The sequence below is a fragment of the Rhincodon typus genome, chromosome 21 (assembly GCF_021869965.1).
Source record: "Rhincodon typus isolate 14 chromosome 21, sRhiTyp1.1, whole genome shotgun sequence".
In the NCBI taxonomy this organism is placed as follows: domain Eukaryota; kingdom Metazoa; phylum Chordata; class Chondrichthyes; order Orectolobiformes; family Rhincodontidae; genus Rhincodon; species Rhincodon typus.
Genome location: NC_063352.1, coordinates 22,843,751 through 22,867,278, shown reverse-complemented (window position 1 = coordinate 22,867,278; position 23,528 = coordinate 22,843,751). Strand labels below are relative to the sequence as shown.

The 23,528-nt window shown below is 39.6% G+C and overlaps 1 protein-coding gene across 2 annotated transcripts in view; it reads left to right on the top strand.

The window, feature by feature from the left end:
- ints1 (integrator complex subunit 1) overlaps positions 1-23,528 on the top strand; it is a 76,546-nt gene that overhangs the window by 14,877 nt on the left and 38,141 nt on the right. For both annotated transcript variants that reach the window (XM_048609851.1, XM_048609852.1), the window contains exons 8-20: positions 504-690; positions 2,306-2,451; positions 3,570-3,711; positions 4,522-4,698; positions 5,618-5,726; positions 8,293-8,413; positions 12,590-12,667; positions 14,640-14,797; positions 16,696-16,792; positions 18,339-18,430; positions 19,277-19,337; positions 21,607-21,804; positions 22,798-22,927. In XM_048609851.1, the coding sequence (XP_048465808.1) occupies positions 504-690; positions 2,306-2,451; positions 3,570-3,711; positions 4,522-4,698; positions 5,618-5,726; positions 8,293-8,413; positions 12,590-12,667; positions 14,640-14,797; positions 16,696-16,792; positions 18,339-18,430; positions 19,277-19,337; positions 21,607-21,804; positions 22,798-22,927 (1,696 nt within the window). The remainder of the gene's footprint in view (positions 1-503; positions 691-2,305; positions 2,452-3,569; positions 3,712-4,521; positions 4,699-5,617; positions 5,727-8,292; positions 8,414-12,589; positions 12,668-14,639; positions 14,798-16,695; positions 16,793-18,338; positions 18,431-19,276; positions 19,338-21,606; positions 21,805-22,797; positions 22,928-23,528) is intronic.

Sequence of the window (23,528 nt, the reverse complement as noted above, 5' to 3'; positions counted from 1 at the left end):
CCTTGGTTTAGAGAATGAATTATTCAGCTGTATGAAATCTTTTATACACTCAAAATCCATTTTCATAATCATTACAGATTAGATTCTGTTTTTATTTCATTGGACTCCTGAGGTTCTTATTTTCCCAGTTGCTATAGGGAATGGCATTCTATGATTCTCTCTGCTTCTAATTAGTTGCTGCTGTTTCATAGTGATGGAATAAGTCAAATAACCTGGTGTTAACTGGCATTTTGGGAGAACATGTTCTGCTATTACGTCCTTTTTGTCTTCTCTGATAACTACAGGCCTGGAGGCTTTGGTAGTCCTTTGCAAAACATAGAAAGACCATTTTAAGAGCTCAGTTCTTGCTCATGTGAAACAACGGTCCATACATTTGGCTGTCTTCCAATGTTGCAAGAACTCATCTACCCATCTCTCTCGCTTGCTCTTTTTTTTTTAATCTCTCTCTCCAGTATAACAAGCGTGATTTAGAAATGTTCTTTTTTCTGATTCTTTCCCTGTAGGTATGAGGACTTAGCTGAGAGTGTGGAGGATTATGTTATCGACATGCTTCGCGATCAGCTCAACCGGCGCCAGCCCATGGATAATGTCTCACGGAACCTGCTGCGACTACTCACCACCACCTGTGGCTATAAAGAAGTCCGTTTGATGACTGTTCAACGGCTGGAGATGTGGCTGCAGAACCCTAAGGTGGGACGTCATTGGGTGAAAGAGAACTAAAGGTCACGAATTACACTTTCATCTAGCATAGAATAAAGGAACTTTGTTTTATTGAAAATAGCATCTGAGAAGAGAAACATGCATTTTATGTTGTGAAACACCCTACTATTAGACCTCAACTTTTTTACGGACGTAATGTAGTGAAAGAAACGTTAACCATGCTTAACCAAATTTCAAACCATTTTTTTCTTCCCCCCCCCTCCCAACTTTTGATGTAGTGATGGTGTGTCCATAGTAGTTACAAGCTTGCATTGTAGTTCCAAGTTGTGTACTAGGAACTGAATCAGGAATGCTCTGGAATTTCACATGGAAATCCTTTGAATCATCAGATAATTAACCCCATTGAGCATATTATTAAAAGTATAAAAAATTGCTTAAAAGCAACTCTGAAGCAATGCAAAATAAACATTCATAAATGGCAACAATTTGTTCAAGATGATGAGCTTGACAATAAATTATAAGGCTAGTCCAGCAATAGAACCTGTTGCATTGCTGGTACTAACTTTAAATTTGAGTTGAGGAAGTTGCTTTGAAGCTTCGATAACCTGGTGTTCAATCTGTACCTGCTCACATCGAGCAAAAGATGCAGTCATCAAAGAACTCACTGTATAGAAAGTGAAATAATCTTAAAGGGCTCAATTTTAAACTATTCATCCTTGTTTTCAAATCCCTGTCTGGTTTCAGCCCTCCCTATCTCCGCAGCTTCCAGTTCTGGTGTTCTACAAATTCTTGACTTTGATCAAACACTATTGGTGACCATGCCTTCAGCTATCTAGGCCCCAAAGTTTGAAATTCCTTCCCTAAATACCTCTGGCATTCCCTCGTCCCTTTAAGGATCCCTTTAACTCTATTTGACTAATTTTTTAGTCGCTGTCTTGATATCTACTGATGTGGCTTGGTATCACATTTTGTCTGATAATATTCTTTTGAACTGATTTAAACTATTTTTCCACATTAGAGGTGGTATTTAAAGGCAGGTGTTGGCCTCTTCAATGTTGAAGAACGATATATATCTCATTATTATTCAAAGTGGCATAGTGATGATGTCACTAGTAATCCAAAGGCCCAGGCTAATACTCAGATGGTGGAATTTAAATTCAAATCTTTGTAATTGTGGACTTAACATCATGGTCACCATTATTGACATTCATTTTTACTAGAAACTGATTGAGGACACTTATGTCCTTCAGTGAAGGAAAACTGTTGTCCTTACCCAGTCTGTCCTACTTGTGACTCCAGACCCACTCTTGACCCTTCGAAGTGCCTGACAAAACAATCAGTTCGAAGCCAAGGAGGGATGGGCATGGGCAATGCTCACGTCCTATAGCAGAATAAGGAATAGAATAAAAGTTTGAAAAAAAGGCTCTGTCAGTGATACCTGTGTAAATGTAATGGTTTATTGTTACGTTTTTTTTTTTGCCTTCCCATGAGCCAAATTTTATTAAATGTATTCTACTTATAATCTTTAGTTTGCCTGTTGAGCTCGCCAGAGTTTATGAAAGGAGAGATTCTAACCACATTGGTATGTCTTGCACGTCCTAATTTAATTCTTTGTGTAACGATTCACTGCCTGTCTGTCTGCTAGTTGACCCGCCCAGCTCAGGACCTGCTGATGTCGGTCTGCACCAACTGTTCTACGCATGGGACAGAGGACATGGAGGTTATGTCGAATCTCATCAAAATCCGCCTAAAGCCTAAAGTGTTGCTGAACCATTACATGCTGTGCATTAAGTGAGTAATTGAACTACCAGCTGTCCTGTTAACTCTACCCCGAAGGGATTAGGAAGCTAGACAGGCTACAGAGGCCAAAGGGAAGCAATCTTAGAGCTCAAGAAGATGTTTCTATTCAAAATCAGGGTGCCACAGATATAAGATTGTCACAAAAAAAAATTTAATAGGGAATTCAAGATAAACCTTTTTACCCAGTGAGTGTCAAGCATGAGGTGTTCACTACGGCAGCGGGTTATTCAGTTGAATAGAGGAAGCGACAGAAGTACATGAGGGAGAAAGAAATAGATGCGTATGCTCATAGGATTAGATGATGAGGGATAAGTGGAAACTCATGTGAAGCATAGACCAGTTGGGCCAAAAGGCTTTCTTCAGTGTTGTATATTCTTTTAATAAACCTTAATTTTAAAAATACTTTCTACATTCTGCAATTTCTATCACACACTTAACTTCAGTTTGAATTGATGTAGAATCCTGCTCTGTGCAATATGGTTTGGTGGTTACTAATGTCCAGGTTTGGTCCTGGATGGTGACTCTGTATGCAGAGACCAAGGCAATATCTCAATCTTCGAACACGTTGGAGGTTCTGTCCATGGGTACTGTTCGATCTTAGTTATGCCTTTAGCAGTAACTGAAGCAGTCATTGTGAACCCATTAAAATTTCCTACAGCAATATATAAGAGGATGCTAAACACCATCCCTTTGGGGCTGGAATAGAGTCCAGTTAAAAGTATGGACAACACAGCACACAGACAATCCACTGCACCAACCACTTCCTCAACAGATTGCTGTTGATGCTGAAATGTGTGATGGTGTTAGACCAGACTAAAGTGGAGTAGTTTGCAAATAGAAATTAATTTTGTTAAGCGAATGTAAATACCAGTTGAATCATATAATACATAAGGAAGCAAGAATTATCTAGTTGGTCCAGATTTTCTGCTCTTTGCCTTGCAGTTTTACACTTCACGTAATTATCCAATTCTCTTTTGAAAGTTATTATTGAATATGTTTTCACCACCTCAGAGTGTTGTGTTGCAGATCATATGTTATTGATTTTTTTCTGTATTATCATGTTAATCAGTGCCTTGGTTTAATCCTTTTATCTTGTGATTTGCTCTCAGGGAATTGCTGAATGCTCATCGGGATAACTTGGGGACACTGGTAAAGTTTGTGATCTTTAATGAACTGTCAAATGCACGGAACCCAAACAACATGCAGATTCTTTACACTGTGTTGCAGCACAACTCTGAACTAGCCCCCAAGGTAAGCCCTGCATGAACCTTCAATGTGTAGTCAATTGTGATGGATCTGGAGGTTCATACACAGTAAACACAAGGCAACATGTATGCCAAAGCAAATATATTATCCACATACTAATTGCACAATTTTGTAAACAATAAAATAATGTCTTGGGTCAAAACAGTTGGAAAATGAATAGCTTTCCTCCAGCAACTGGTTTGAGAGCAGTGGCCCTAGAACTGGTGTCAGCTGATAAGTGAAGGGACTGTGTCAGGGTCATAATACAGAGCCACCACTGATTGTACAACTCATTTATTGGCAACATCAGAACACGAATACTCTAGAATTCCCAGAGTAATTATAATGTGGGACTTGGGAGTTATTGAGTCAAAAAGCATAGATACATTTAGCATGAAGTTAGAGGAACATGAGGGAGAAAGAAATATAGAAATTACTGATGGGATTGAATGAAGCAAGGATGCAGGAGGCTTGTGTGGTACCTAAACTAATTGGCTCATTGACCAGTTTCTGTACTGTATAGATTCTATCAATCTCATTCCTGTAGAAGCTAAACAAAATACAAGGAAGTAAATTGTCCGTGTTCATTATCTGGTGTCCCCACCTCTTTCCTTGTAACTCCCATATCAACGGCACTGAAGTTTGCTGTAACTATTGCTCTGAGTGTGGGCTGATCCATTATTGTTTTAAACAATTCCGTAACTGTGTATTTGTTAGCTAGTTAATGATAGGCTGCATGTGATTTGCTTGTACAGGTTTGTGCAGAAGCTGGGTTGTCTTTGTACTAAGGTTGCTCTCTGTGTTTCCTTCTATTAGTATCTGGCCATGGTGTTCCAGGACTTGCTCACCAATAAAGATGACTACCTTCGTGCGTCTCGAGCATTGCTGCGGGAAATTATTAAACAAACTAAACACGAGATCAACTTTCCATCCTTCTGTCTGGGTCTGATGCAGGAACGGAAGGAGCAGACATATCTAGAAATGGAGTTTAAGGTGGGTGCTGGTTTGTAGTGCAGGCATGTAGTATAGGATGAAATGGGGGCTAATTATGTTCTGACTCTGTCTGTTAGGGAAAATCATTCAGCAGAACCCAGAGGTGCAGAAGTACATAACCTTCTCTTTGTTAGAATTTTATCCTTTGCATTCCTCCTTTGTGATGCTGCCATACAGCTCAATTACATTCCTCTCAAAATCTCAGTCAAGTGGCCATTCTTTGGATGGGAGCCAGCAGCAGCCACTGACAAGTTACTCCCACCACCAGCTATGATCAACTATAATGTCTCTCTGCCCTCTTGGTTAAGACAGTAAAGATCTGCAGTATTCTGTGATCAGATTGAATGGTGGAACAGGCTCAAGAATCTGAATGGTCTGTTCTAGTGTTTGTATGTGTTGCTCAGAATCACGTCAGTTAGCAATTTGGTGAGTTGTTTTTGTAGTAAACTTATTTTGTTTCTATATAAATAATACAGTTCTGCATCAGTGTTAGATCTCACTGTTCGGCAATATAGGGGGAGCACCAGGATTGTGGTGATCCACAGACACAGGCGTTCTTCAGTGTTTTGGTTAGCACAACTCCAAGCGGCAGCAAGAAGGATGGCCAATAGAAGAGTAGAATCAACAGCACTTCTGTCTCCATCCCATTTGATAACTTGCCATAATTTTATAGTGTGGCATTGGCTGGGACTGTGGAGAGTCTGCATTCACAGATGAACTCAGGATTCTGAGTTCAGGTTTTTTGGTGCAGGAGTCCACAAGGAAGCAAGATGAACAAAGAACAAATGAGTGCAGAAATGACTCATGAATGCTACAAAAAAGATTTTATTCATTTAATATTTCTTTTTCATATTATTTACATGAGAAGACAAATGCCTTTTGCAGCACAGCATGCTCACTCACTCTCTTGGTTGTATAGGAACGCTTTGTGATTCAGGTGACAGACCTGCTGACCCTGTCGATGATGTTGGGGATTACAGCTCAAGTGAAGGAAGCGGGGCTTGCTTGGGACAAAGGCGAGAAGAAGAGTAAGAACTGACATTGGACAGCTTGTTTCTGGGAATTGTGCTCTTGGACATGTCCAACAAACTATCTTAATCAGAAATTGGTCATGGAAAAGTGCATTGATATATTGCCTTTCACAACCTCAGGATTTTTTTTTACAATCAGTGATGTAGTTTTTGAAGTGTGGCAATGTTATAATGCAGTGAATGTACCAGCCAATTTTCACCCACAAAGATTGGTAAGATGACAACAGGATAATCTGTTTTCATGATGTTGGTTAATACTATGGTATAAAATATTTTCAGGGAGTTCCGAAAACTACATTCCTATTGACTTCAAGGTTTAAATGTATTAACTTCAAGGAGGCAGAGCAGAAAGCATAAAGGCTGTGTTATTTAACTCGTCCTGCAAGGAGTTGGACGTTTTATTAATGTCCATTATCTGGATTTTCAGTTCCGACATTCTCACTGATGAAGCATATGCAGCATAGTCGGTTTGCATTTAGTCTATTAAAGAAACAAATTGGCTCAGTGCATCCTAACTCAGAAAAATGCAGGCTCAGGTCCTATGCTGAAGACTTGAATATATAATATGTTTGGAATATTGGAGAAGTTTTGAATTGACCACAGGTGCTGTTCTGTTTTTGGCAGAGACATTAAGCTGGGCCCCCATAGAGTCATACAGCACTGAAGAAGCCATTTGGACCATTGAATCTGTGCAAACCCATGTACACTAATCCCACTTTCAAAACTTGGCCCACAGCCTTGAGTGCTTTGACATTTCAAGTACTCATCCATCTACTTTTTAAAAGTCCATGATGTTTCCTCCTTCTACTACCCTATCAGTCAGTGCATTCCAGATTCCCACCACCCTCTGGGTGAAAAACCCTACCTGCAAACCGCCTCTAAACATCCTGCAAGTATATTCCTCCTTCACATACCTATGGAAGCTTTTAGAACTAGTTTGTATCCTTTGTCCTCCTTTACTGAAATCTGAACTGCTTCCAATCACCAGGTTTGCTGCTTTTCTTGGCCAATTTTGTATGCCCTTTCCTTGGATCGAATACATTCCTTAATTTCCTCTGTTAGCCACAATCAGAACACTTTTTCTGGGTTTTTTTTTTGCCAGACAGGAATGAACAATTTTTGCAGTTCATCCATGCACACTTTAAATGTTTGCTATTTCCTATTTATGATAGCCTGCTTGCATCTCATATCATTGTACTTTCCTTTGTTTAGGTTCAAATCCCCTCTTGTGTAGGTATGGAAGATCCTTTTCCCCCATTTAGAAGGGAAGCATGTCAGTTCTTCTTGGAATTATGATCCTTATTTATCCCTCATCTTAAAACTTATGACCTTTTTTCTAAACAACCTGTTCAGAGATGTTATTACATACCTCTGGAGCAGGTGGGTCTTGAACCCAGCCCTCCTGGTCCAGGGGTAGGGACACTACACTGCACCACAAGAAGGCCCCATGAAAACTTATAGAAAACAGATTATCTGATTGTTATCACATTGCTATTTGTGGAATTTGTTATGTTTAAATTGACTGCTGTGTTCCCTACGTTACAACAGCAACCATGCGTCAGAAAATATTTTATTTGGCTGGAAGTGCTTTGGAACACCTTGAGGTTGTGGAAGGTGTTATATAAATGCAAGTAATAATAGCCAGAGATATCAATAGATTAATACTAATAGAGTCTATATAGATCCTGCAAGACTCCATGGAATTTCTTCTCAGTAATTCAAAGATAAAAAGCTTAGAGACACATGATTACAGATATACTTTTAAATGAAACGGATTGAATTATTCTGATGGTGTTTTCCTTATTAAAGTTGTTTGATCCCCCGATAGCAGTGTGTGAATTAACTGCCATTAAATTTTGTGTTCCTATGGGGAACCCAATGTTAACAACTCTATATTAATGCAATAAATGAGAATCATGTTGCTGTCAGAAGCCTTTACAGAACAGTGAGAGATGATGAACGCCATTGTATTATACACTGCACTTTAAACTCAGGGCAGCATATGACCTGTTATCTGCCTATGTCCCCAGCTGATGCTGCACTTGATATCTTTGCTTATTTTGAAGCTATTTTTACCACAGCGTACTCGTACTGAAAAAGTTATAGAAATCTGATTTGGTTAAGTTCAGCACAGATGGGGCTGAATGCCTATTTCCATTCCTTTACTGCTCTAATATGAAAATTTAATAATACAGGCCATGGAACTCTCAATATTTACCTATACTTCCATCAGTTGGCTTCTACTTAAGGTAATAGGTCAAATGGTTAGTTGGCTTACTCTAAAATACTACTTGATCTTGATTGTTTGTCAGTTTATTTGCCAATACAAATACAAATGAGCAACTTTGATAGTAATGCTTATTTTAATCCAGGGAAATAGTATTAATGTAGTCGGTCAACTGTATTGCTGTTGAATGGCAGAGTAGACTTTGGGTCTGCTCTTGTATCTTATGTTCTTAGCTGCTTTGAGAAATCTAGTCAATGTATGTGTAAATGATACTTGCGCGCTCTCTCTCTCTCTCTCTCACACACTGTTTGTCTTTCCACTTCTTTTGGATTGAAGACCTGGAAGCACTCCGAGCGTTTCAGACTCAGATCGCAACTATTCAGCGCGATGCTGTCTGGTGGCTGCACACTGTGGTTCCCACCATCTGCAAGCTAAATCCTAAAGATTACATCCATTGGTACGTGCGCTGATATTCAGACCTACTTCAATGTAGCGTGGAGTACTCGGAAAACCACTGCTCCAACTGTAGTTCTTAATTAAAACATTACAGCCGGTAAATTTGCCTGTAATGTCAGCGTTTGACCCAGGCATTGTGATTCCTTCCTGAGTAAAATGCATTACTATTATGGCATAATAGGTAATTATCATTAGTGTGGCAAGTAAAGCTTTAGCTAGAATCGTTTTAAATATTAACTCTGTTTAGAAATAGTGTCACCATTGGCACCTTTTCTATGGATACCTTTCTAAACGAAACACTTTTTAAAAATCATCTTTGTCACTTCCTCAAAAAAGTCAATCAAGTTTTTGAAACGTAACCTCCCCTGCACAAAGCCATGCAGCCTGTCGCTAATAAGTCCATTTTTTATCATATGTAAATAAATCCTGACTAAGAATCTTCTGTAATAATTTTCCTGCCAGTGACGTAAAGCTCAGCGACCTGTAATTTCCCAAATTATGTCTGTTGTCCTTTTAAGCAAAAGAACAAAATGAGCTATTATTCAGTCCTCGGGGACCTTGTCTCTGTCAAGAAAGGACACAAAGATTTTGTACAAGGTCCCAGCAATTTCCTCACCTGCCTCTTTCAATATTCTAGGATAGACCCCATCAGGCCCTGGGGACTTGCCTATCTCAAAACACCCAACACCACCACCATTTTGATATCAACATGCCCTATAATATCAACATACCACTCTCTAGACTCACCATCCAACACGTCCTTCTCCTTTGTGAATACTGATGCAAAGTATTCGTTAAGGACCTCACCCACTTCCTCTGGCTCCACACATAAATTCCCTCCTTTGTCTTTAAGTGGACCTACTCTTTCCCAAGTTACCCTCTTGCTCCTTGTAAATGTATGAAACGCCTTGGGATTTTCCTTAATCTTGATTTCCAAGGTCATTTCATTGCCCCTTTTAGCCCTGTTAACTCTTTGTATAAGTTCTTTCCTGCTTTCTTTATGTTCGTCAAAGGGTCTGTCTGGCTTCAGTTTCCTAAGCCTTAACGTATGCTTCCTTTTTCTTTCTGACTAAGCTCTTTCTTGTCATCCAAGTTTCCAGAATCTTGCCATCCTTATCTTTATTTTCACAGGAATATGCTGGTCCTGAACTCTAATTGACGGGCCTTTAAAAGGTTCCCACATGAGTTTACCCTCAAACAGCTGCCCCAATCTACATTTCCCCAGATCCTGCCTAATATTGTGGTAGTTACCCTCCCCACAGTTTAGTACTTTCACCTGAGGCCTACTCTAATCCTTATCCGTAAATAACTCAAAATGTACGGAATTATGGTCACTGTTCCCGAAATGCTCCCCTTTTCCACTGAAACTTCGATGACTTGGCTGGGCTCATTCCCTAGTAACAGGTCTAATATGGCTGCTTTCCCAGTTGGACTATTTACATATTACTTCAAGAAACCCTCCTCGCACTTCACATATCCTCCCCCAACCATCCAAGCCCCTGGTGCTAAGGGAAATCCAGCAAAATATGGGAAGTTAAAATCACCCACCACGAGTTTTCACATTTTTCCATACTCTGCCCACATATCTGTTCCTCTATCTCCTGCTCGCTGTAGTGGACCTGTAGCACAATACCATAAAAGTGATTAATTGTACCGTTCCTATTGTTGAACTCTACCCAAATGAGCTTTCCATGGCGTCCTCCCTCAGTCAGCTGTGACATTCTCCCTTATCAATAATGCAACTCACCCACCTCTTTTGTGTCCTTCTCCATCACACTGAAAACATCTAAATCCTGGAAAATTAAGCTGCCAGTCTTGTCCCTCTCAACTAATTCTCTGTAATAGCCACAACATCATTGTTAGATGTATTAATCCAAGCTCTAAGTTCATCTGCCTTACCTGTCATACTTGTTGCGTTAAAACAATACATTTCAAGATGCCAGTCCTGCCATGTTCATTAATCTCTTCCTGTTAGCCTTACTGGCTTTAGTCTCTAAATGCTCGGTCATTTCACTTGTTGACCTACTTCTCTGGTTCCCATCCACCTGCCACACTAGTTTTAACCCTCCTGAGTGACACCAGTAAAACTCCCTGTATAGGTTCCACCAGCCCTGGAAGACATCCCAATGATCCACATAGCGGAAGCCTTCGCTCCTACACCAGCTGTTTAGTCATATATTTAACTGTACTGTCTTTTTATTCCTAGTCTTGCTGACATGTGTTTTAGTAATCCTGAGATTACAACCCTGTTTTAAAAGGACGTTGTACCTAGTAATATTGCTAATATTTTATATATCAAGTTTGAACCTAAATGAAATAGAATTAGAATTAGGTTTATTGTCACATTTGCTCAAGTACAGGGATACTTGAACATAGTGAAAAGTGTACAAAGTCGCCATTTCCAGCGCCATCTTAAGTACTAAGGTGCATAGGTACAAAATCTTAAATAGAAATTAGAAAAATAAAGAAATAAAGTTGAAGTTCAGCAGTACAGTCTTTCGAAAGCAGAGAAAGGGAGGTAAAAAGTAGACGAGGTTGGAGCAGACAGGTCTATGCTGGGCTTCATCTCAAGGCCAGAAGTCAGCGCTGGCTCAGCTCACTGCCACCGATGCCATCCGAGGACAGGAGCTAAGTAGAAAGGGGGAATAAAATGAAAAGAGAAGAAATGAAGAAAAGAAACGGATGGAGCAGAGGAGCTCCTGCTCAGGAGCCCTACTCCGCAGCCATCTTGGAAAATCTTGGAAGGATAATGAAGAGGGCTATTCTGAAAAGCAAATCATTTTGATATTCTGCAATTGTATTTGAATTACAGAATAATGGCATTTTAATACCCTCACATGTGTCATAGGTTTTCATTTTCATTACCACATGAATGTCATGAGCCACAATTGTGGAAAATCTAAATAAGCATTTCAGGGGTTGGAAGGAACAGAATGATGATATGATGATAAGGTTAGATAAAAAGTGGTGGATGGAGGCACGTGAGAAACCAGGTTGCTTTATTTCTTAACCAGTACAGACAGATGACCTTGAAAGGTACATCAATTTTATTTTCAATACCTAGTTTATTGTGGAGGGAGTAGAGACTCCTTATCTTCTCCATTCTTACGTGAAGTGGCCCAAGTCAATACCCTAGAGTCATTTGCCGACCTATTGGGATGTGTTGGTGTTAAACAATGCTTGCTGATCCTGTATCAATATTGTCTCAGTTGGTTCAGTTTCACTTTTTGGTTCAAAAATAAGCTTGACAACCATTCAGGATAAAGCAGCCCATTTGATTGGCACCATTTCCACAAGCATCCACTCCCTCCACCACCAATGCTCAGTAGCAGAAGTGTGTACTATCTACAAGATGTACAGCCGAAATTCACCAAAGATCCTTAGAGAGCATCTTCCAAATTCATGACTGCTTCCATCCAGAAGGACAAGATATATAGGAACACAACCATCTGCAAGGTTCCCTCCAAGTTACTCACTGTCTTGACTTGGAAATGTATTGCTGTTCCTTCATTGTCGCTGGGTCAAAACCCTGGAATTCCCTCCCTAAAGGCAATGTGGATCAAGCTACAGAGCATGGACTACAGCGATTCGAGGAAACAGCTTACCACCATCTTCTCAAGGGCAGCTAGGGACAGGCAATAAATGCTGGCCAGCCAGAGATGCCCACACCCCACGAGTGAACAAAAAAGAATTTTGGTTCAAAATCCATTTTACAGACAAACACTGGTTGACACTTTTGTTGAAGCACTGAGAAAGTTCAGCACTCTTGGAGGTGGTGTCTTTGGGATAAGGCATTAAACCAAGAGCCTATCAGCTTTCTCAGGTGGATGTAAAGATGCCATGGCACTACTCTGAAGAAGAGTAGGTAAGCTCTATCTTGTGACATGGCTAATAATTATTGCTCTGACAATAAAACGGATTTTCTGTTTATCACATTGTTGTTTGAAGGGCCTCACTCTCCGCAAATCAAATTTGTGTTTCCAATCAGAACTACATGAGAAAAATACTTATTTCACTGTAAAGTGTTTTGGGATGTTAGGAGGTTGTGAAAAGCACTACAGAAATGCAAGTTCTTTGCCTTGGAAGTTTAAATGAACTACAGTTGGTAGGCCATACTGCATTAAATTCTGTGCCTGTTTTTAAGCAAAATTACAACTAACCATCCTTCTTCTTGCAGTTTGCACAAGGTGCTCTTCACTGAACAACCTGAGACATACTACAAATGGGATAACTGGCCTCCAGAGAGTGATAGAAAGTAAGCACATTATTTTTAACAAGTGAATAGGACACTGATAGAGCACATACGTCATTCATACTCTGTTTGCTCAATGTTAGTGCAATTATGTAAAACAGCTTAAAAGCTTTTCATTGGCCTGATTGTTGCTCTGTAACTACAAGGCTGAGGAAATACATCTTTGCTTATTACTAGCTTCAGTTTTACTGAAGAGACTTCACACCAATTTGAAGACTGTTCACATTTTGACAGTGATTACAAATGGCACCACAACCGCTGAAATAATGTACAGTATTCTAAAACAATCTACAGTGTTCTAAATCAAAACTAATTTCCCTCTCACCCCATGTTAATAGATTCTTTTACAAAATTCCAGGTTCCGGATACGCAGCTTCATCAAAAATTAATGGGCTGTATCCTATCTGTGTACCAAGTTTTGTTGAAATCCATCAATTAGGTTTTTTAGATATATTGTTAACAGACAAACAGACAACAAGTGTGAACAAAAACATTACCGCTTCTCACCTTCAATTACAAAGGTATTCAACTATGTTCTCCTCTTAGGCTATGTTGCAAGGTACACTCTCAACATGCTGCTGAATCATTTCCAACATCTATTTGTGACTTTAGTTACCAGTTAAAAGGCAAGATTTTGGGTCCAGCCCTGCCCACAGTAATGAATGCCAGAATGGTACAGTGAGGATTCAGTACTCCGAGTAGAACGGAAACAGAAGCCAACAAATGCCCAGATGGGATCAAAGTCCTTGGTGATGCTTTCTAGAGGTTTAGTTTTTCTTCAGCATAATGAAACTGGCACGCTGCATCCTGTTCATTTCCATACAGCCCATCATTTAAACTGTAAATAAACAACAACAAATTGAATTAAATTTTTTGTTTATATAGGTAAATTGGGTTTAATCCCTGTTTTTTTGTCAGGGTGTTTAGACTTCGTTCATCTGGGGAAGCTGGATTTGTTCTCTTCAGTGGCGAATATCAAGAGGAGGCTTAGTAGTGATGTCATATTCTGACGAGTTTGGAAAAGTAATTAGGGAGAAATTTTGGGACAAACTGTAATCAGAGAGTACAGATTTAAGATAATTGGCAAAAGTTTCAATGGGAAATGAGGAGAAATTGTTTTATGCAGTGAGTTATGATCTGGAATGCACTGCCTGAAAGGGTAGTGGAAGATGCTTCAATAATAACTTTCAGAGGGAATTACATAAATAATTGAAAAAGAAAGATTTGCATGATAATGAGGAATAGTAGAGCTACAGGGTCTCATTGGATAGCACAATAGGCTGAACAACCACCTTCTGTTCTCTATTTCCTGAGGAAATCCAAGTACAAATACAATAAACACTAAAAAATACACCACAGCTTGAGGTTTTATTTCTAGAAGGATAGAATTGAATAGCAGGGAAGTTGTATTAAATTGAAGCATGATTTTAACACACTTAGTGCAGTTCCAGTCTCCATATTCTAAAAATAATATAGAAACAGGGGAGGACGCAGATGAGATTTACGCAGATGAGATTTACAAAGATGATACCACAGATGCATATAGATATCAAGAAAGGACGGGCAGGCTGAGTCTCTTCTCTTGTGAAATAAAAGGCTGAGTGTGACCAAATAATAGTGGCATTTAAAATTACGCATGGATTTGATACACAGTTAGAGTGGATAAAGAAAGTCCCCCCTTATGAGAAAGAACATAAGTAGGCCATCAATGTAAGGTAGTCACCAAGAAATCCTGGAGAGAATTCAGAAGAAACTTCTGTACCCAAAGTATGGGGAGCAGTTAAAGTGAATAATATAGTTTCATTTAAGGGGAAGGTGAACAAACGTATGAATGAGAAATGAGTAAAAGGGTCTGATGAAAAATTTTAATGAGGAAAGATGGGAGGAGGCTTCAGAGAACTGGATGGACCAAATGGCATTTTTGTGTGCCATGCGTCCTATGTAATCCAATGCAATTTTTTTCATCTCTTCTCAGTTTCTTTCTACGATTGTGCTCAGAGGTGCCACTCCTGGAGGACACACTGATGCGAATCCTCGTCATCGGGTTGTCGCGGGATCTGTCACTGGGGCCGGCTGATGCCATGGAACTAGCTGACCATCTAGTGAAACGTGCTGCGTCAGTGCAGGCTGACGGTAAGATGACCATGTGATTGAGGCCGGCTGGCTTTTATTACTTGTCTCTAGTGTGAGAGTAGAGAAGAAAATAGTGAGCTTTCTTTCTAGGCAGACTGCAGTTACTTTGAGGATTGCATTCTTCAACAACCTGTCCAGAATCAGATACTCCCCCAACCCCCTCACCTTTAAGGACAAGGTAAGTGATGTTCCCATACGCCTATCTTTAAGCTCCCCTCCAAGTTGCACATCATCCCAGCTTGTATGTATATCACTGTCCATCGTGATCACTGGACCAAACTCTTGGAACTCCCTGCCTAATGGAGGATTACAGTAATTCAAGAGGAAGATAAACAGCTATCGTTTTCTCGGGGCCAACTAGGAAAGGGTAATAAATACCAACCCTACTAGTGAAACCCATACGTCTGGAATCCATTTCCTTTCAAATGCCAAGGTGTGATCTGAAGCTGCAACAGTTGAAGACTACCTAAGCTATAGCATTTTATAAAACATCAATGTACAGTGCAGGAGCAGAGTGGTTGAACATTTGTGGCTGTTTTGGATATAGCATGAAAACTACAACCAGTGCATTTGTGGCAAATGTGACAATTTACAGCAGGCCATTTGACTCAACTGGTCTGTGCTGGTGTTTGCACTTTACATGAGTCTCCTTCTACCCATTTGCATTGAAACCTGCCAACATCACCTTTTATTCCTTTCCGTATGTGGCTGTCCAGCTTCACCTTAAATGTGTTTCTGCTATTTCCTGTTTGTATTCATTAAATAGCCTAAAGCAGTCAGTAATTAATTGCTAGAATTGCTGATTTTCTGCATGTTATCGACAGATACATGTTAAAATATTTGCTCATCCATTTTACTTGTGCTCGGTCCTTGGAATCTTCAATCATCAAAGGATAAGATTCTCTGTACCTACCCTATCATTTGTCATTTTAAACACCTTGACCTGCTCATACCTCAACCAATTGGACTAAAGGAAATGCAAACCTTTTTTTTAATGTAAACTCCTGAAAATAAAGACTCTAAGTAAGTATGTATGCATTAGTAAAGAGTTTGTTTTAATAAGTAAGTATTTATGATGTATTATGTGATTTGACCTGATGTTATCACTCTGGCAAGTGATTGCACAGATGCAGATGTAAAGCATAGTGGTAACCAAATGAGTAAAAACACTAGCCTCTCTACCAATACTTCTTTCTCCAATTATAAATGCCTTTCAGTACCTGATGTGCTTCCTTAAGTGTCTTACTCTTGCTCAATCATTCAATTGGTTTAACTCAGTGTGAACGTAAAGTAACACACATTTGATTTCTTTTTTATTTAAAAAAAATCCTGTCCAGATATATAACAATACATCTCTGCAGTAGGCATTTAAACACAGATCTTCTGGCCCAGAGGTATCACTGCACCACAAGAGTCGTTTACTGTGTGTGTGTGTGTGTGTGTGTGTGTGTGTGTGTGTGTGTGTGTGCGCGCGCGCATAGCGGTAAGCTGACATGTGAAGCATTTGTCTGCCAGAGGTGCTAACATCAAACCATGCACAACAGTAACCCACTGAGTAATTTCATAAGTCCCTGTGCCACTATTGCTGTCTCTAGTTATAAATGGACCTCGTTACAATCAGCATCCTTGACAAATGTAACGACCTATGTGCTTGTGTAAGGGTGTTTTTAAAATGAGAATGCTAAAATAGCACAAAACACTAGATATGCATAACAAATCTTTCTACATTTGAAGTAGAGAAGCCTAGCTCCTGAAATATTTTCAGGGTTCCAGTGAATGGTTCCTTCTGACAAGATTACCCCAAAACTTTCCCCATTTGTTTCCACATTAATTTGTTCCTATATTGTTTACAAGCAAGACATGAGATTTCTCCAGTTATTTCGTTGTTTCTCTTTCAGACCTGGAAGTTCTTCATGTGGAGAGGATTCAGTTGATTGACGCAGTTCTGAACTTGTGTACTTACCACCATCCTGAAAATATTCAGCTGCCACCAGGGTTTGTCTACTGTCCGATCATCTCATTCTGAGCAAAGCTGGTTTAGTTGACTTCCAAAATCTAGATGTCAAAACGGTTATGAGGGAATTAACCACAATTATAATATCTTTGCAACTAGAAAATAGATTGGTGTATTTTAACTGCATGTGACAGCCTTAGTGTCACATAGGCGTATGTGGAAACGTACCACAAAGAAGGAGACAATTCAGCTTGATCTGTCTGTGAACAGGTTATGACAAAGGGGGTCACTGGATTCGAAATCTTAACTCAACAGATGTTGCCAGACTTACTGTATTTCTCCAGCAGTTTTTATATACTAGATTGATACCTGGAATGACCAGTTATCTTGTGAGGGTAGGTTGGACAGGTTGGGTTTGGTATCACTGGAGTTTAGAAGACTTGAGGGCTGACATGATTAACGTGTATAAGCTCCTGAATGCTGTTGACAAGGTGAATGTGGTAAGGACATTTTGTCTCCTGGGTTCACCATTTTACAATGGGGGGGCGTGGTCACCCTTTACACTGAGATGAAAAGAAATTATTTCCTCCTTGGAAGGTTTTTGACTTTGGAACTCCGCCTCAGAAGGCGGTGGAGACAGATTCAGAATAAAGTCTTGTTAGGCAATGGAATCAGAGTTATCAGGAGTAGATCAGAATATTGAATTCAAAACGTAAACAAAATCAAACTGAATGGCAGAATAGCCTTGAGGGCCTGAATGGTCTACTTTAACCTACTTCATTTGTTCATATGAATGTATGATGCATAACGTACATAGAATACGTTACATGAAAGCAATGTACAATGTATACTCTGCAACAAATGTGACATAAACATACATGATATACATTCATATGTATGCATGATACAGGCATCTCTCTATTATATATCAGGAGTTCCCAATTGTTTTCCCACTGGGACCCTATTCAAAGCTAAAATATTGTTGTGACCCCTCAGTGAGAACTACAAGAGCATCTGGGGATATAGGCAGACCAGTAAGAATGGTTGAGTGGACAAACCTGTAAAGGCTGGAGTGGAGGTGAACAGTCCTGTAAGGGTGCATGGGAGGGTGAACTTCAGAAAATTATGGGGAGATTTCATGAGTTGTTTTAAAAGCATGTAAAACATTCTGTTTTACTGCTGCAGGAGCCAGGATTTGATTTCACTTGTTTAGGAGCCATGCGCAATTTGAAGATGATGCAAAGATTTAAAGCTTGCGACCCTGTCTGATCTTGACCGCCTCATCCTCATTCTGGAAGCCCTGTTTATATATATAATATTATAATGAAGAATATATAGAATACTGTGCATCAAAGCAGTAACGTCCAGATTCAGTTAATGCTTATAGTTCGCTTAAATATCTTGGTGTGTAACCTGAGCCTTTGAACATCCTCCCCAAGAATTATAACTTAGCTGTATAAATTATACCCCTTCTAACATACAGGAAAAGGCACATCAGTCTTGCTACATTACTGCACCCATTTTAGTTACTGTTAATACCTTCTTATGCTGTTTGATGTGAAAGGGCTTTTATTTTTTATACTCTAGGTATCAGCCACCCGCTCTGGCTATTTCATCCCTGTACTGGAAGGCTTGGCTTCTGCTGTTAGTTGTAAATGCCTTTAATCCACAAAATATTGGTGAGTTTCCAGACGAACCACAGTTGCTACTTCCTAAAACATGGTCAGCTCTTGCTTATCTGCACTGCTTATCTGATGTAGTTGCAAGTGCAAAAACCATCAGTGTTTCTCATATGGTTCATTTAGGCTTCTTTGCATTCAGCTTTGCAAATTGGTGATTTTTATGAGAAGATGTGAGTTATTCCACCTTGTGGTATTGTGTTAATAACACAGACCCAAAAGTTTCAGGCTTAAATTTCAGCCATTGGGAAACCTTAGGAGGTAACACAATCTTTAGGAACAATATCATGCTCGGCATCACTCCTGGGTGCTGATGACACCTGCTGTAATGGACAGTGCTTTTTAGTAAGGTCAGAATCTGACTCAGCTGTGACACACTGCACAGCTAAATACTTTGTCGTTGCTTACTGCTTTGTCCATACAGCCAACAGTAGCTTCATGATTATGCTGAGGAACTGGATGCAACTGAAAGTGTTGGTTTTCAATATAAAAGTGAAGAGAAACAGAAAATAATTGCAGACCAACTGGAATCATTACATAGTTCAATATTAGTGCGGATAAAGCAAGGCTTATGAAGGGAGAATAGATGCATCACTCATTGATATCATCTTTGTAAAGAAAAAGATTTGACAAGGTTATAAGTACCCCTTTCAAGAAGTGCATTGAAGGAAAAAGTGAATCTAAGCAGCGTCATGTGATGTTAAAGTACAAAAATTTGCATTGCTACTGTTAAACTGAATACTATAATAAATAATCAATGACTATACTTCAATTGTGTGATTACAACTAAACAAAATCAATGAAGAAATGTTAGTTTCCAATTATTGTACAATTTCTTGTCTGCAGGTTTGGCTGCATGGGAAGGGTACCCCACTCTGAAAATGCTGATGGAAATGGTGATGACAAAGTGAGTGATTTTAACATGGAATCAAACCTCATAGGGAGGGAGTTGATCCATGTCCATCTTTTCCTGAGGTGACTTTGGTCAGCCCATTATGAGAAGCAGTCCAAAGCAAGCTGCTTCTTTAAGGTGATGGAATGGAAATATATGTCATTCTGTGCTTTTATGTCTCATCATCAGCGGAAGATTTTCTGCATTCACTGTTTGTAGGTAAACTGTAAGCCACCTTTACATAAATCTGTTAATGATTTTGATACATGCAGAGCATGACTGAAATTCTCCCTCATATTATTAAACATGTAGTTATAACTGTCCTTTCATACCCTTAGAAAGTGAACTACAAAGTAACTTACTCCTTTCAATATGACTTGAAAAGACAATGATGCAAGACTCCTTTAAAGGCAGTTTCTCACCCCATAAGCTTGACACCATATGTAGGCTAACTTCTGTGCAGTGACACGCCAGGTTTTGAAAGTGTTTCAAGTTTTACATCTGGAGTGACTTGTTTGCTGCTGAGAAGCTTCTTTTGAAAGGTAACAATTTTGTTAGCACATTCAAAATTTACCATCTGGGGAGTGCATTTGTTGTGTATACGTACACTGGCATCAACCTATGTCCTGGTATCCAGACTATATATACTGCAGGTAGTGGTCTCAGATCATTAATATGATATAATCACAGGCTCATTAATATTGGCAGAGGCATAGAAACAAATTCACTTCCTACTCCCTAAATTGGTAACACAAAAATGTATGTAATCGCAATGTCTCGATATGTTTGGTCCCAGTGTTGGCTTGTTCTCACTTTTCTGTTCAGTCTGCATCCATCAGAACATATAATTTTTTATAAGATACAGAATTCAATTAGCCAGTTTTAATTACCTGCTGCTGGGAGTGTCCTCTTTTTGTATCATCCATTGTCCTCAGTGCTACAGAAATCAAGAAACGCACCATGTGGTAAAAGCACGTGATGGTAAAGTGTCCATAGGAGATAGGAAACTGAAAGCGTGAATTTAAAAAGGAGAAACTGAAAAATTAAGAAAAAATGTTGGGAAAATGCAGCAGGTCGATCAGCAAAAAAAAAGGTGGTTACAATGGTCTCAGTTGCTTATTCTCTACTGGAATCCCTGCTGATTTGAGGAACATGTGCGTCTGAAGTGAGTCCACCTGCCTTTTCTCTCTAAAGACGCTGACTGACCTGTTGAGTATTTCTGTCAAATTCCCAGCTCTCTTGGAAGGTGGAAGGAGGTTAGTGTGCTGCATGAGCAACAGCACAGGCCAAATAGCATGCTTCTATGTTTATATGATGTTCTGTACCTACTTTGGTAGGAAGAATCAAAAAGTAGTCTGTTATTTAAATGGAAAGAGCTCAGAAAAGTGCAGCACAGATAGATCTGGGTGCTTTTTACTATGAAAAATAAAAGGTGTGGGTGCAACAAGTAATTTAAAAGGCAAAAGAGATGTTGGCCTTCATTGCTATAATTTAAAAATAGGCAAGTCTTGTTGCAGCTGTAGAAGGAATTGGTGAGACTGCACCTGGGGTACTGTGTGCAACTTTGGTCCTGTATTTAAATAATTATGTACTGGTATTGGAAGCAGTTCAAAAGAGTTTCACTAGATTGATTCCTAGGTTGGAGAAGTTGACTTTTTAAGGGCAGCTCAATGTAAGGGCATTATTTATTACAGTTTTCAAAAATGAGAGGTGATCTTATTGAAACAACTAAGATTCTGAGGCTGCTTGACAGGGTAGATGATGAGATTATTTTTCTACTTGTGGGGAATCTCGAACTTGGCACATACTTAGAGAATAAGGGAACACTCATTCAAAACAGATGTGATGGAATTTCTTCTCTCTGAGGGTAATTAATGTCGGGAATCCTCTACCCAAATGGCTGTGGAGGCTAGGTCACTGAAAGTATGTACATTGGAGGTAGGTAGGTCTTTTGAAATATCAAGGAGCTGAGCGCTATGAGGAGTTAAGGCCTGAAGTGGATCAATCATGATATTTAAGAATGGTGGGCAGAATAGTCTGCTCTTACTCCCGTTTCTTATGTTCCTACATGGTCTACATAACTTGAGCAATTTAAACGACATGAGCAACTAGAACTTTATTCTATCCTTGTACTAAGCTGACTTACTACTCTCTCCAACAACTTACCAGACCTCCAACACTCACCTGTTCAACTCTGAAACTCGCAAGGACATCACAGTGGTATTTGGGGAAGGGTGAATGACGGTATAGTTGTGATGCTTCAATGTTCTTGATCTATTTCCAGCAACTTCTCATACCCACAATGCACTGTGACTGATGAAGAGACCCGAAATGATATGATCAGTCGGGAGCTGCAGATGTCGCAGAGAGAGAAACAGGAGATCTTGGCCTTTGAGAGTCATCTGGCTGCTGCATCGACAAAACAAACTATCACTGAGAGCAATAGTTTGCTATTGTCACAACTGACCAGCCTTGATCCACAGTGAGTGTCTGGTTGTGAGTGCCAACATTAACCGTCCTTAAATGAGAGTGAGCATGCAATTTTCTTCTAATGGTGTAAATCTGTGCTAGTATACAGGTATCAAAATGTTTCAGCACTTAGTTGGTGTGTATGAGTTCCAGCAAGCGATTTGATTTTGCTGGGTCAAGTAAAATCACAGCCAGGCCCAATTCTAACAATCAAATCAGTACATTGCCTAGCAGAAGACAAAAAATATAAATTCAAATAGACAACTCTGGTCATCCCCTTCCCTCCCTAATACAGTCTACTGAGAACAATTGTTACAATACATTTGTTGAAACTAAATGCAACTCCCCATTTGCCCCAGCTGGGAAGCACCCAGTCTGGACCATTAGTGTCAGGTATTTATACATTATGGGAAAGCAAAATAAAAATGTTCAAGGATGATAAAACTAAAAAGGTATAACTGGCAGGAAACATATTTGAGTTTGCGCATAGGGGCAGGGGCGAGGTGTACTGTAACTGGGTTCCTGATATCAAAATACCAAATATTGGAGATACTGGGAAATCTGAAATATAAATAGAAAATGTTATGTATGGATAGAAGAAATGAAGTCATTTAGAGGAAGCTTGTCAGGAGAACTAGCATGTATCTGATGAAAGGTTGCTGGATTTGAAACGTTAACTCTGTTTACTCTCCACAAATGCTGTCAGACTTGCTGAGTTTCTCTAGCAGTTTCTGTTTTTGTTTCAGATTTTCAGCATCGACTGTTTCTTTGTTTAATTTGTATTGTTTTATTATACTAACATGGATATGTTGGGCTGAATTGCTTGTTTCTGGTCAGTGTATTCTATGAAAGCCTCAAGACCCAAACACGATCCATTCCTATAATCTCAGGAGTGATATTTCAGAAAACCCTCTGGTCTTGTGGACTAAGAAGGGCTGAGTGAACCTTTGTGACTGTGGATTTATCATTTTTCAGTTTAATGACCTTTTGCCACCCTGTCTTTAAGGGGACCTCCTCGCCGGCCACCTCCACAAGTTCTGGAGCAGTTGAAAAGCTTGAATCAGTCGCTTCATCTTGGCCATCTGCTATGCCGGAGTCGCCATCCTGACTTCCTGTTAAACATTATTCAGAGACAGGTGAGTGTGTACTGCATTGGTTTGAGACAGGTGCCATTTAATGATGGGAAGAACTTGGATTTATATCTCACCTTCCACAGTCTCAGGACTGGTCAAAACACCTTACAGTAAATGAAGTATGGTCATATTAGGAAGTCCGAAATGTGGCAGCTTTTGATTAACTCAGGAAAGCAGCAGAAAAGTAGCTTATTTTAGATGGTAATGATGTGAGGCTGGTGCTGACGCACACACTGAGCCACAGACAAAGGACATGAAATTTCTATCATATCTTGTGCAATCTTGAGATGTTCCAAAACATTTCACAACCGTTGAAGTACTCTTGAAGGGTGCATGCAACACTTGATATTCAGTTCCACTTCTGTCAATGGATTTGAATGAGGTTGGGTATGTAGGAGGAGGTCAATCTATTTGTGCTTCCCCTGAATTTCTATCCCAGAAAATCAGTGCCTAATAAAGGCATGTTAGTTTCACCATGGCATTAGATATGGGCAGATGCAATGTATGGAGCTGAAGCTGGTGAATTTATTCTATTGCTCCAGAATGCAGCATGTCAGACGTTTCCTTGAAATGTTTCCAGATTATTGAGATGTTTCCAGTTTGT